The sequence below is a fragment of the Equus caballus genome, chromosome 15, assembly GCF_041296265.1.
Source record: "Equus caballus isolate H_3958 breed thoroughbred chromosome 15, TB-T2T, whole genome shotgun sequence".
Taxonomy (NCBI): domain Eukaryota; kingdom Metazoa; phylum Chordata; class Mammalia; order Perissodactyla; family Equidae; genus Equus; species Equus caballus.
The window spans coordinates 24,958,988-24,974,408 of NC_091698.1; the positions used below are offsets into that span (position 1 = coordinate 24,958,988).

Sequence of the window (15,421 nt, forward strand, 5' to 3'; positions counted from 1 at the left end):
TTCTCATAGATTGGTACTTTTAGAATTTTCTTTTTACTCTCTTTAGGGGTTTTCTTCACAAATAAATCATACAGACTTACAGTTCTATACTAAACCAGAAGATACCCTTCAACGTTTTATTAGTTGAAAATTGGTTGGAAATGACCAGAATTAGTCTTAAAATTAGAAAGACTCTTCCACTTAGAGGTGTGAGTTAATAGCTAACTTCCACTCAATTTCTGCTTGAACATTGAATTACTCATCCCCATTCTCTATTTGGATGGTTCTAGTTGTGAAAAATAACTTTCAGGAAGCTAAAATGATTCCTGTACTTTCCCACATTGGTCCGAACTCCCATGTCTAGAATGACCCAGAATAAGTTTAAATTCTTTTCCATAACCTTGCCCTTTAAATATGTAAGGCATCTAGTGTGGCCCATTTCACTCTTCTCCTTCCCATGACAAATTATTGTCCCTGGCTTCAACTGTTCCTCAAGTGCTCGGACCCTTCACCAGTCTTGCCATCCTTCTCTAGACTCATGGAGCTTTCAACTCAGCAACAAAGGTAAACGTTAAACACACATTTCTTACTAAGAGTAATAATACTCTCATAGTAGAAGGAAAAAATCAATAGGGGAGGAGACTAACCTAGCCCAGGTTTTAAACCCTCTCGTGGTCGACAAAGATAACATGCCCATCAGATGAACAGATTACAAACATATTGCCCCATCCCACGTTCCCAATCCCCTTACCCTGGTCTAGTTTTTTCCCATAAAATTTTATTTTCTAGTGTACTGTGTAATTTATTTGTTAATATTTTTACTATCTCCTTCCATTTGAATCTAAACTCCACGAGGGCAGCAATTTTTGTCTGTTTTATTCAGTTATGAATCCCTAGCATCTAGAACATGCTGGACACGTGGTAAGCACTCAATAAATATTTGTTGAACGATGCTGACTGAGGTATTCAATTAGCAACCAGTCCCTCTACCTATATTAACAGCCAATCCATACATGTCCATTTCTCCTACTGGGAGATCTTATAAGACCTTGACAGTTGCCTTGCAGAAATCTGGATGCATTATACTTAAGTCCAGGGGAAACTGTACAGATAACATCACATCTGGGCTTTCTGAACTCACGTTGGCTGCTAGTAATCGTTGCCTACTTTTCTAAATACTAAAATACTCTATGTAATTCTAAAACAAAATAATTGTTCATATTTAGTGATCAGCTGTCATGTGGAAGGCACCCTGCTGAATGCCTTATCCGCACTTACAAATGCATTGCATCATTTAGTCCTCACGTTGAGCAGGTACCCTTATTATCCCTATTTTGCGAATGAGAAAGATGAGGTCTAGAGAAGTTAGGTAACTTCCCCTGAGGGACACATGTGACAAATGGCAGAACTGGATTTGCAAAAGCCCGTGCACCCAGCTGTTGCACCATACAGCCTCTGGTGTGATTGCTGGGACCTTGGGACAAAGTGACAAAGTGAAGTCTGTAGGTGGGGAATCCTGCCTTAGGAAGAGCTGGAGCATTTGCCTTTTCCTGGTGTGGCTGTGACTTAAATTTTTAAGATGGTGGTTCTGTGACCACATCAGCAAGTTTTTTCAATGCCATCCATTAGTGTGTATTTTTCTGGGGCTGACAGGCAAAGTGGTTAAAAAGGCATTCTCTTGATATTGCCACCTAACGGGGGTGTGGATTCCCTCTTAATTTGTTCTGCTCCTTCTAACTTTGAAGATGGTTCTTGCTGTGAAGGCAGAAGCAGGATAGAAGTTGAATTATGTTTTTTCTGTCATCTGTTGATGTTGTGCCATTTCACACCACACCATCTACCTTAACAGTCACCAGTTTTTCCTTATTCTTACTCTTTACACTACCTTACAGGGTTTTCAAGTCCCCCCTCTGGCTGCATGTTACATTAAATAGTCTGTGTCATTTATTTCTTTACGATTGTTAAGTTTCTGGGTGTCTTTGTTTTTTTTAGTTTAAAGGAAGGAATTTCTAGAAATCGTTTACTTTTCCAGTGCTAGAAATCGAGTCTGTAATCAAACATTGCACGTTATTCATTGGTTTTATGTTAGAAAGGAAAGTTGATAAATAACTGAGTGATTCTTTTTTTTTTTTTTTTTTGCTTTTTTTGTAGACCTTTAAGCCATAGTGTTAGATAGAAAATAACCTTGACTAATTTTCATTCGCACTTTCTGACTTCATTTGACTGCTGTTGGTACTTATCACAAAATGATCATTTTTCATTAAGTTGTTCCAACATAATCTTGGGTGTATTTTCGTTAGATTTCAAGCCTTTTTTCCCCCCCCCCAATAAACACAGTTAAAATTTTCTCCATTGGAAAAAGAGATTCTTGGTGCGGAAATTTGCCTTATGATCAATTCCATACTGTAACAATCTACTGAGAAATGCCACAGAGGCCAAAGGTGGCGAAACCAAAGTGAGGGAAGCAAGTGGTCTTTCTGTGCAGCTCTTCGCTGTGGGCATCTGGAGGACCCTGTGTGGGTGTTAGATAATTAGATAACGCTGAAGAGGGAGTGTCTGCGTTCTGTCCAAATAGTCATCTCAGCATATTTAAAATGTGGTATTTATTTCTTATCAAACTTTCTGTTTTGTAAAACTTTTTTTTTCTCCCCCTAGATGACAACACTAAGGGGTTTTGTGATGCCAGCAAGGATATACAGATTCAGAGATTGTCTTCTGACGGGCCCCACACAGAGGCTTTGGAATAGAGAAGATAGGAAACACTTCTGTCCTTTGTGGGAGGGACACAGGAGCTGATGTGTCCCTTTTCTACCTGAATTGTCCACCAGCTATCACCAGAGGATGTCTCTATCTGGTGACATTTTACATAGAAATTCAGGGATCAGCAGGCACTTCCGGGGGCCTTCTGAGACCTGCCCTGATAGAGGAAAGAGCAAATATGTGGATTTATATCCAGGTTCAGCTCCAGGTAGCCCAAGTTCCACAGGCCAACAAGCTCACCCTGCCTCACGCTGGGACACACTGACAGGTTTCGAAGGGACTGAGCATTTTGTGGGAGTGGAAGGGAAAAGATAAAATCTGTTGCCAGTACGACAGCTGTTGTCCCAATAGCCTGCAAATATTTTCCAAGACTAACAGTAAAGTTACTCCAGCAGAGACAAGAATGAAAATGCTGTAAATGTGCACAAATTTTAAAAAGGAAAAAAGAAGAAAATGTTTAAGTATGGGATTGTAGATGGATTTATTTAAAAATATAAAACTTTGAGTATTAAAAAATTCTCACCAGCCCATAAAAAAATAGTTTCTCTGGGCTGGCCCAGTGGCGTCGTGGTTGAGTTCATGTGCTCTGCTTCAGTGGCGTGGGGTTCACAGGTTCAGATCCTGGGCGTGGACCTGCACACTGCTGCTCATCGAGCCATCCTGTGGCGGCATCCCATATACAAAGTAGAGGAAGATTGTCGCAGATGTTAGCTCAGGGACCAGATAGCTTCCTCAAGCAGAAAGAGGAGGATTGGCAAGAGATGTTAGCTCAGGGCCAGTCTTCTTCACACACACACAAAAATAACATACAGTTTCTCACTCATGTTTTCCAATGCAACCAGCTCCCACTCTCAGGTAAGCGTCCTCCCCTGCACCCCAGCTGATCTCAGCTGGATTTCTTTATCCAGCATTTATTTATAGCACATCTCCTCAGAAAGCATACACAGAGACAGTTGGTGTCAAGCACGCACAGAACAAACTCTTTTCTGTGGGTCAGACAGACCTGAGACCTTTTGGGAAAGGTGAGATGATAATGGAGAGAAAGCCGCATGAAGAGCATGGCATGTGAAGGGTTATTTGTGAAGCTGTCCTTTATTTCTTTTAGCAAAATGCTTAAGTAAAATTAATAGAATGTGCCAAATAGAAGATTATCAGATATGTAGCACCACTTTTGCCATTTACAATAGTCATTTCAGTTCATGGCTAAAAGAGGATTGATTATCTGTCCTACAGTGGGCCACAAATTAGAGCAGTCCTAATAATTATCTTTAATTAGTTAATTTCTTCAGCCACGTTGGATTACTCTCTCCATCTTGTAAGCTTTTGTGTTGAGAATTTCATGATTAGAAAAGAAAACGTGTTCCCAACTATAAATGATCATCAAATGTGTTTTTCCTGTACATTTCCCTCTGTCATGTAGGGAAAAAAAGGTATGTTATGGGGAAACCCTATCAGCAAGCCTTCTGCCACCTCCAGATAACATATTATTTGTTATCAGATTATATAGATGGGGTGCAGGAGGAGATTCAGGCAAACGTTAAAAGAGGAGTGTCCGTTTTAGAAGTCTCAGTGAAGTCTGCCTGTCACATAAGGGTTAATGGCTTCAGCCTTGTCCCTCTCGCCTGAGCCTGCATGCTCTTCCTCTTGCTGAAGTAATGACTGCTCAGTCTTAGATGAAAGAGCACAGAGGTCTTGAAGTATTCTTGTCAATGTCACATTACGGGTGGGAAGCACGTGTTCATTATTACTGTTCTGTGGTTTCTTTAGCCAGCTCTGACAGGACAATGTGGAGATGGCCCCAGTATATGCTACTCGAGCACTTTATTGAGACGTGACCCTGTGGAAAAGCACTCAATATCAATTAGTGATCAGGATGTAAAACCGCTACCTCTGGTTCTAATCTCCTTATGCCATCAACAGACTTTTGACAAGGTCACTGTGCTAACAGACCGCTTAACTTTCTGAAAACCAAATGCACTTTTAGCTACAAGCTCTGTTTGAGATCACTAATTTTCATTATAATAATAATAACATAATTGAAAGACCTTGTCCTATGGCTAAGAATCTGATAGAAAATCGATGATTAACTCTTTAACAGTATTGCCTGTTGATAGAATGCTGGTGCTTGTTCTCTAATTTACAGATACCAGTGTGGGAATTAGAGAAGTCAAATAACTTGCTAATGGCTCCTGTACTGATGGGTATAAGCTTAATTTTAATGAAATAAATAAATGTTGATGTTCCAAGAATTTGTCTTTAAGATAACTCTGGTGATTTTTTTTTTGATAAAGCAAAAACATTCCCTTGTAATATAGATGACCAACCGTAATTCTTATAAAGTGCAAGACTTTAATTTTTAAAAGTCTTTTTTTTTAAGTTTATTGGCCTCTTATTTATTTATTCATTTGACAAACATTATCAAGTGCCTACTATGTGGTACCAAGTATGCTGCTAGGAACTGGTCATAAACCCATAAATGAGAGATACCATATCCACTATAAAATCTAGTAATACCAGTAAATGATACTCATCAACATTTTCCTCATTTTGTTCTTTTCAGTTGAGTATAGTATTTGTTAATACAATAAAGACATCTTTAAAAAGTTAATGTGAAGGGGAACGGGGAGAAGCTGCTCAATGGGTACGGTGTTTTCCTTTGTAACGATAGGAATGTTTTGGGACAAATGGAGGTGATTATAATTCACAATATTGTGAATGGACTAAATGCCACTGAATTGTACATTTTAAAATGGTTGATTTTCTGTTGTGTGACTTTCATCTCCGTTTTTTTTAAGTTAATGCGGTTTGTGGTTTGTTTCTCTTGACATGTTTATCTGGCTGTGTATTGTGCATTAGAGTTGGACAGTATTTGAGAGTCTAGCTCAGTTCCTTTCAGGTATTTCTTTTTGGTTTTTCAGTAGAATCCTGAGGATTTTTCTTATGGATCTTGAACATTTTTTGTTAAAGTTATTCCTCATTTATTTTTCTTGATATTGTGGGTGGCATTTTAAAAATATTTTTGAATAGTTTATTGCTGCTGCACAGAAGAGCTATTGAGCTTTGACTAGTTTCTATCCAACCCCTTTTTTTACCTTGCTTTTTAATAAGAGTAACAGTGGAGTCTTTTGGATTTTTCTAGGTAAAAATGATCAAAAATCTGTAAGCTGAGATGATCACAGTTTTACATGTTTTCCCTACTGAGACAATACTGTAAAAGGGCCTTAATATGAAATATTAAACCATTTTTGCATTCCTGGGACAAATCCCACTAAATTCTCACTAATTCTTGTAATATTTTATTGAATTATATTTACTAATAATCTATTGAGGATTTTACATTTATCTTCATAAGGGATATTGGTTTATTCTCTTATGTGAGATTTTTATATTAATTTAATGAAATAAATCATGTTGCTTTCCATTACTTTTTATATTATAAAAGAAAATATATAGGAATTAGTCTCTCCTTGAAAGTTTGAAATACTTCACTCTAAAATTATCTGGCTTGAAGCCTTATTTGAAGATAATTTTTTAATTTAGTTTAATCTACATTCTCGAGTTTATGGTCTAATCTCATTTCTCTTTGTTTCTTAAGTAAAGCTTTTTTCAGAAAGTTGCCTCCTTCATCAAAATTTTTTGTTTATTAGCATTGTGTTCTATTTTAATATTAATATCAATATCTTCTTATAATCTCATATATTTTTTCCCCTTCTTATATCAAATTATGTTTATTTGGGCTTTCTTTTCATTGAGCAGATTTTAAGTGACTTTCTACTGTTGTTTTTAGATATATGTTTTGTTTTTATGAAATTATATTTTGGCTTTATAAATTCGACTGATTTTTTGTTTTGTAAATATTTCATTGATTTTTTCTACTTGTTATTTTCTTCCTTTTTTGTGTCTCTTTTGATTTTAAACTGTTAATTGATTGCTTAGCACATAAATTTCCTTTTAAAAAATAATGAAAGCTTTCAGAGTATGAATTTGCCCCCCCAGAATATCTTTGGGATCATCCTATAATTTTGTTTTGCAGTATTTTAGTTTTATTTTTTTGTAAATATAAAGAGTTATTTATAAGTGTGTGGTATTTGTTTTATTCCAAGAATTCTAGGAGACTTTTATGTCTACACAGTGTTTAATTCATAGCTTAATTGTTTTGATAACTTGTGGTTAAAGAGTCTGGACTATAAAACAATTACTTTTTTGAAACTTTTTGAAGTTCTTTTGTAGCTCAGTGTATGACCGCTTCGGTAACTGTCTTTTATATATGCTTGAAAAGTTGGGGAGGCATAGAATTCTAATTTCATTATATCTCTCAATTTGGCCTTATTTAATTTTATTTTTCAAATTATCTATCCTTTGATATAGGTTTGTGTGGGGTGTTTTTTTTTTGGCACATTTTGTCTATTAGGAAAAATAGGGATTGATTAAAGGCTTTCAAGCATAATAATTCTATTTCTCTTCCTTTTTCTTAGCATACCTTGTATTGATGCTCTATTAATGCCCTATTTTTCTTCCTTCTGTATTGTGCTGTGAACTGTCCTTTGGTTGATATTAATATTACCACCGTTTGCTGTCACTTTGTATTTCTATAATACACCTTTGTATACCTTTCTTCTCTTACTATTCTTTTTACTTATTTTTCCTCTCAAAGTATAAATGTCTAGATGATGGGAGTGACAGTAGGATCAGAGAGGAAGGGATGGATGTAAGTGACAGAGCAAAAGGTGAAGGAACTGATTTGCTGAGCAGATGCAGGAGATAAGGAGGGGAACTGATGAGGAAGGAAGCTGAGCTTCCAGCTTGGATGAATGGAAGCAGAGAGGAGCTATTAAAAGGAGAGATATTAGGTTGGGTGTAAGACAGGCTGAATTTGGGAGAGAACTTGCTGGCTGCCTCCTTGTCCACAGGTAACCCTTGCCTCAGTTGAGGCTGAGGATACAGTCAGTGGGTGGGGCTTCACACAGAGTTATGATGATCCCTGAATTCGAGCCTAGATCCTCACCCACTGCTTTGGTGGCATTGATGCCACACATAATTTCTTTGTCTCAGTATTTCTATAAATACTTCAGGGCTGTAATATTTCAGGGCTCGCCTGGTGGCATAGTGGTTAAGTTCGTGTGTACTCTGCTTTGGTGACCTGGGATTTGCGGGTTCGGACCCCAGGTGTGGATCTACATACCACAGCATGCTGTGGCAGCATCCCACATACAAAACGGAGGAAAATTGGCTACAGATGTTAGCTCAGGGCCAATCTTCCCCACCAAAAGAAAAAAGAAGAAGAAGAAGAAAAATGAATAGTAAGACTTATTTAGAAATACTTTTGTGGAAGTATTTGAGTGTGTGCATGTGATAAACAATTTCTAAATGCTTGAGGGCCTTTTGCAGACAGACAAAGGCATTAAAGTAGTATTAATGCAAATCAAAGTCACAGTGAGGTATCACCTCACACCTGTTAGAATGGCTGTTATCAAAAAGACAAGAAATAACAAGTCTTGGAAACAATGTGAAGAAAAGAGAACACTTGCACACTGTTGGTGGGAATGTAAACTGGTTCAGCCACTATGGAAAACAGTATGGAGCTTCCTCAAAAATTAGAAAATAGAACTACCATGTGATCCAGCTATTCCACTACTGGGTGTTTACCTAAGGAAAATGAAAACACTAATTCAGAAAGTTATACGCACCCCCGTGTTCAATGCAGGATTACTTACAATAGCCAAGATATGGAAACAATCTAAGTGTCCATCAGTTGATGAATGGATAAAGAAGAGGTGGTATGTATATACAGTGGAATACTATGCAACCATGAAAAAGAATGATATCTTGCCATTTGCCACAACATGGATGGACCTTGAGGGGTATTATGTGAAGTAAAATAAGTCAGAAAGAGAAGGACAAATATTGTATGATTTCACTCATATGTGGAATCTAAACAAAAATGAAACAAGTGAACAAACAAAACAAAACGAAAACAAACTCCTAGATCCAGAGAACAGATTAGTGGTTACAGAGGAGAAGGGGGTTGGAGGTGGGCAAAGGGGGTGAAGGGCGTCAATTGTAGGGTGATGGATGGTAACTAGACTTTTAGGGGTAATCACTTTGTAGTGTATAGAGATGTTGAATTATAGTGTTGTACCCTGAAACATATAATTAAAATAGTAATAAAGTAGTATTATTTTAGAGTGAAGGTTCTGCCTTAAATATGTCTGATGAAGAGTTAAACTGCTTTTGAAAATAGGACGCGTGCAGCTTCGTCTCCTCTGCAGTGAAATGCCATTTCCCACTGATTTGATGGAGCCTTTTCTCCGTAAGCGTTGCTTGCTTCTTCCAGTGCTCTGTGCTTGGCATGGTAATTAGGGACTTCTGCTCTCAGTGACAGGATGCTCCTGGCTATTTCTTGAACTATACTCACCCACAGCTCAGTTCCTTCCATTTCCCTGGCAGATTGTGTGGTGTTTATTTTTAAGTGGTAGGATTTGGGGAAAGCAGTTCCATGAAAGGAACGTGATAGACAAGGATGTAGAGAAGGAGAATCAGCTGGGGTTGCTAGCTTTTAATTGAAGTTTATCTGGAGGTTCAATGAGGTGAGACTGTTATGACAGATTTCAAAATGTAATGATAGGAAAATGGGGTGGGTTCATCAAAGTCGGAGTAAATACGGAGCAACAGCTCAGCGACTCAGCATGAAACAACAGCTACAAACCCTCAAAAAATACAGAGTAATTAAAATTTGCATTGTGCAGCCCTCCTTCTCAGCGGGTACCTTTCCAAGGAAAACAATAACTTTATTGTGAAACATATAAACACAGATTTGGAGATGTAAATCACATGCATGTTTTAATCTTGTTCATAAACACTGAAAGTTTTTAGAATGTAAATATAATCAAAGGACATGACTGTAGCCAAAACCAGATTTGAAAAAGACCTCAAGAGGGTGAAAAAGGCCCTGCCGTCTCCTCCCCACCCCTACCCTGCCCACCCCAACACTGCCTGCCTACCCCCTTTTGTGTATTTGGAAAAGAAGAGGTGGAATTCTGTCCTCCAATTTCTGAGGACACAAATCCTTGTCTCTAATTTGTTAATGTCACAGAAGGGATGGTAGTTTTAACCCTTTCTCTCCTCTTACTCTCCTCTCTCTAACCCCTTTGGTTGATGTATGTGGTGTTGGAGGTTAGCGAATAAGACACAGAGTGACTGAGTGTTGGATAATTTGCAGCATGGAAAGGAAGGAGGAAATTTACCCCAATACTGTCCAGATTCTTTTATTTTTGTACCTTAAGTGTGACAGTGACCTCAAGTTGAGCCAAAGGGTTGAACTTAGAGCAGAAAATAGCAGAAAATCATGAAGCTGGTGTTGAAAAAATGTGTGTGGGTTTTACCTTGAGTGCCCCTTGCTGCCAAAATGATTTTTCACAAAGCCTTTCACTTCTCTGGGCCACAGTTTCTCCATCTGTTAAAGTCATTGAGATGGCCTAAAATGATCTCTAAATTTCCTTCCAATTCAGACTTTCTACAGTACTGTGCTTCATGGGTCCACTCCAATCTAAATGGGGTCCTGGAGATTGAGACCCAATACGGTACCCTTCTCTGGAGATTCAGACCCAATGTGATACCGTTCTTGTCCCCAGGAGTCAGACATGTTCCAGAGAATCCCCTAGATTTTCCTCTGCCAAGGACTATCCATACTGTATTTTAAGGCCAAGACTTCCTGAAACTGTTGTTGGAAGTCCTTTATCCTGGCCTCACTTCTGGTACCTCCTCAGCTTTACAAGGGGCCCTCCCAGTAGGAAATGAGCTTTGAGCTGCCCTCGAGATGACCCAATGTAATAATCCTACATAGTCCATCTACAGTGATGAGGGAATTATTTAACAGGGCGTCTATACTGCATTTGTCTCTCAGTGCATTCGTTTTCAGAGGAGGGTAGTGGAAATTTATAGGGTTATAGGGAGAGATACTCATAAGAGCAACCTGTCATTTATATAAATCACTTCGAATGAAATTAAAGTGTCGTGTTCAGGGGAAGCTTAGCTTTAAGGACTCAAACCCAAAGTTTAATTTGAAGAGTCTTTTTTTAGTATGTTATGTACCTGGCTGAATCTACCAGGAGAACGTGAAATCAAGTTTCCCTTTCTTAATTGTTTTAAGGTGAAAAATAGAAGATACCTTGAGAATTTAGCCTTTCCCCTGCTAGTAAGTTATATGGTCGGAAAGAGTTGGGACTTGGAGGTAGGGTAAGAGAGATGGCTGTGGGTTTGAAGATATGTTTTCCAATTGAGACCACTATTCCCATCATTGAACTCCCAAGCAGATCGTTCCAAAAGACGAGCGAGCCTGGCCTGACTGAGACTTTTCCATACGGCCTTTGTGATGGTTGCCTCAGGCTGCCCTGGAAGAAAGCAGGTTTGGGGCAGGTTCCAAAAAGAGCTCTCTGATCCTATTTGGTTGGAGTTTCAGAATGGTGAAGTTTTCAGAGCAGTCCTGGGATAAGATATTGGGGATAGGAGTGGGGCCTTATTAGATGTATGTGGCCAAACCAGAGCGTTTGGGAAAACAGAAAGAGGTATAAGTGTAGGAAAAGGTAATGAAATGTTAGTAAATGCATTTGGGTCTCCTAATCCTGTCGTGCTATTTAGCACTGTTTTTCTTGATTAGTAGGATAGATGTGCATGCTTTGTTGGTGCACTGTTAGCAGTAGTGGCTGTGCCTTACACGTTTTCTTATTGATCTTTTAATGATGAGACTAGAATAGAGTAATTTATGCAAGGATATGTTCCTATTTTAACTAAAACTTATCATATAACCCATAAGGAAATAAACTTCACCTAAAAGTTCCCAAACTATTGGATTAAAGACCTAAATATAAAAACTAAAACTGTGAAACTCTTAAAAGAAAACATGGGTTAAATCTGCATAACCCTGGATTTGACAGTGGTTTCCTAGATATGACACCAAAAGCAAAGCAACAAAGAAAAAATAGATAAATGGGACTTCATCAAAATTAAAATTTTATGCATCCATGAACATTATCAAGATAGCAAAAATACAACCCACAGAATGGAAGAAAATAAGTGCAAATGATATATCTGATAAGGGTCTAGTGTCCAGAATATATAAAGAACTCTTACAACAAAACAGTAAAAAGACAAACAACACAATTAAAAAATGGGCAAAGGACATTTCTCCAAAGAAGATACGCAAATAGCCGACATGCACAACATCGTTAGTCGTTAGGAAAATGCGGATCAAGACCACAGAGAGATACCATTTCACACCCACTAGGATGACTGTTATCAAAAACAAAACAAAAGCAGACGATAACAAGTGTTGGTGCGGCTGTGGAGAATTAGACCCTTCATATATTGCTGGTGGGAATGTAAAATATACAATACAGCGAGTGTGGAAAACGGTTTGGCAGTTCCTCAAAAAGCTAAACATAGATTGCCATGTGACCCAGCAATTCAACTCCTGGTTATATACCCAAAAGAGCTGAAAGTAGATGTTCAAACAAAAACTTGTACACAGATGTTCAAGGAAGTGCTATCACAATAGGCAAAGTGGAAACGACCAAAGTGTCCATCAACTGATGAATGGATAAACACATTGTGGTACATCCATACAGTGGAATATTATTCAGCCATAAAAAGAATGAAGTTTTGGTACATGCTACAACATGGATGAACCTTGAAAAATTATCCTAAATGAAACCAACCAGATGCTAAAGACCACATATTGCATGATTCCATTTATATGAAATATCCAGAATAGAGAAACCCGTAGAGACAGAAAGTAGATTAGTGGCTACCAGAGGCTGGGGAGAAAGATGAATGGGGAGTTCTTGCTTAATGGGCATGAAGTTGCCATTCAGGATGACAAAAAAAGTCTAGAACTAGGTAGTGGTGACGTTGTGAATGTTTAATGCCAGGAAATTATACACTTTAAAATGGTTAAAATGGTAAATTTTATATGTATATTTTTACCACAATAATAAAAAAAAGTTCTCAAACTATATAAGCTTCATAGAAACCCTGGTAATGACACGCCTTTGACAAACAAATGAGTCAGGTTTGCTAAGGGAATGGATATGTTTTAAGCACAGCCTTTGGGATTGGGGAAGCTTCTGGAAGAGAAAATGTACACAACTGCGAATCAGGAGTCCTGTATTCTGGTCCAGGCTCTGCTGTTACGTGGCTTGAGGCAATCATGTAAACTTTCTGGGCCTCAGTTGGGAGACTTGGACCTGCCCTCTATTTCTGGGCAGGAGAAAGTCTCAACCATGTGTGGGGCCTTTTTAAGCCTCACATATCTTCATTCCCCCTGGCCCCTTACCCAGTATGAAGGGTCAAATATTTCCGGCAGAATCCTCTCCCTCCAGGAAAAGCGGGTGGAGTGCCGTGCACAGCGGGGCTGGGAGTGCAGAGGAGCCCTCCTCGGTGGAGCCTTTGCTGTCTCCAAAGATCCTAGAGTGATGGTGATAGGCCTCACCTTCCTGAGAACTACAGGAAGTAGATCATTCATTTCTTGGCACACTGTCCACTAGCAAATGGTTACTGAGCACACTCAGGACTGTGTGAAGCACCGTGCTGAGAATCACAGAGCCTCTGAATTGTGGAGTGTGTGTTCTAGAGGGAGGAGAGATGGTTGAAGAGTTAATTATTGAATGGCAATTGTGGTGAGTACTGTGAAGAAGTGAGTGCTCCAGGTCAGGGACGCCTGCTCTGAGGAAATCACGACTGGCCTGCAGTCTGAAGAATGACTTGGAATTAACTGGAAAAACTGGGAAGGTGCAGATAAGCATTCCTGGAGAGTGGACTTTAGAGAAGAGATTGTGAAGAAAGCCTCATTCTAGGACGTCATGCTCAGCTGTGGTCAGTATCACTGAATTACAAGGCCAAGGGAAGCATCTCCCTGAGACCACAGTTGGCACTTGTACTAGCAAATGCTGCTCTCATGTCCCCACAGAACTGCCTCCTGCTTTCCAGGCTATGTAACCAACATAACCACATAGCATCTCTGGAACTTAAAATGCTCCCCAGAGTCAGCTGTGACATGAAGCCACCATTCCTCAGAGCCCTTAACATCTCCACAGCACAGGGCAGCGTGGCTTACAGAACAAGTGGCTCTGGGGTATGACACCCAGCGTGCCGTGCAAACGTTGAGAGGATGTTTCTCCTTTTGGTCTTTCAGTTTTCAGGCCATCAAACCAGTAAATCTAGGCTTTGAGGACAGTAAAACTACCAGACTTTTACTTAAGCTGTAGCAGCTGTTGTAATCGGCAGGGCCCTTGCGTGTATTTGGTGAGTGAACTGGATCCACTTTTGCAGTGGAGGCCGCGTTTCCACACTTTGATGGAGCCCAAAGTAGACAGAGCTCATAGCTGCCGGTCGTGTGCTGTACTCCTAGGAGCCTGCCCACTTACAGTCAGCGTGGTTAGAGGGCCCAGAGCTGAAACTCTGGGGCATGTGCCATGCTCCTGGGTGGCCTGGCCTCGTGCAGCAGTGAGGGGAGGGAGAGCAGGCATAGCCATGATGGGAGCTACCCCATTAAGGGAAGGAGCTCATCAGTAAGTCCCAGTTTAGGCGTTCACCCAGTCCAAACTCTAAGTTGGGAAGCTTATGTGTCATCTTTTCTTTGTAACTGTAAATCTATTCTATCAGGCTTAACCTTTTTTTTTTCTTTGCTTTCAGGAGAGTAGATCTGGAGAAACCAACAGCTGTGTTGAAGAAATAATTCGGGTAAGGATATTCCTTTACAAATCTTATCAACTGGTTTGACGTAGATTTCAAATAGCAGGAGGCATGTGACTCCCTTGTCAAAGGGAGCCCATTGTTTGTTTGTTGTTTGACTTTTACCTTTTCTGAGGATAATTCCATGAATTGCCTAAATGACGCTTTACAAAACAATGCTTCTTTTAGAAATCTAGGAGCTACACCTCAATCTCTTGCCTTTGCATTGGCTGAGGTGACACTGTATTAAAGTGATCAGCTGGAAGACAGAAGAACACAGTTGAGATGAAAAATATGGTTGTGCTCACATTTGGATGCCCCCATTAATCACTCTCCTATTTAAAAGCATCCTTTAATAGTCTGTACTTTCCAGTCAAGCAGGGGTTGCCTTGTTATTTTTCTCCTAAACTCAATTAGAATCAGTAGCACTCTGACAAAGAGGTAAAGCTCAGTGTCTGAAAATTTATTTCTATATTGTTTTGCATGTTATTATTTTGCCTGTTACTCTCTGTGAACCTGTCCTTTTCATCATTGTCATCTCTAGTAGATACCGCCCATGAACCAGTTTCACACTCAAATTCACTTAGGTTGGGCTGTTCTGCCATATTAGTGTTTTCCTGAGTGTCCAAACTTGTAATCAGGATGTTGTCTTCAACCCGTTTTTTTTCTTCACTCGTATTTTTTCAGGGAAGTAGCTTAATAATTTGTACTTCTTAGAAAGCTGATATTAAAAACAAAACAAATTAAACCAGATGGTATGGCAACTCTCTATAAAGAAAAAAATTTTATTTTAATATGTTTCTAACTTTTGGACATCCTACACACTTTTTCTTGAATTGCTAGTGAATCACAGTAATATAATTATTTGGTTTAAAACTTTACATTAACCATAAAATTGTTTTCAGAAGCAAGATCTTTTTTTCTTCCTCAGAAGCATTATTTCATTAAAAAAAAT

At 39.0% G+C, this 15,421-nt stretch overlaps 1 protein-coding gene across 9 annotated transcripts in view; it reads left to right on the top strand.

The window, feature by feature from the left end:
• The window catches only part of AFF3 (ALF transcription elongation factor 3), a 573,872-nt gene that overhangs the window by 278,579 nt on the left and 279,872 nt on the right, over nt 1-15,421 (top strand). For all 9 annotated transcript variants that reach the window (XM_070236083.1, XM_070236085.1, XM_070236086.1 and 6 more), the window contains one exon: nt 14,428-14,475. In XM_070236083.1, coding sequence (XP_070092184.1) covers nt 14,428-14,475 — 48 coding nt within the window. The remainder of the gene's footprint in view (nt 1-14,427; nt 14,476-15,421) is intronic.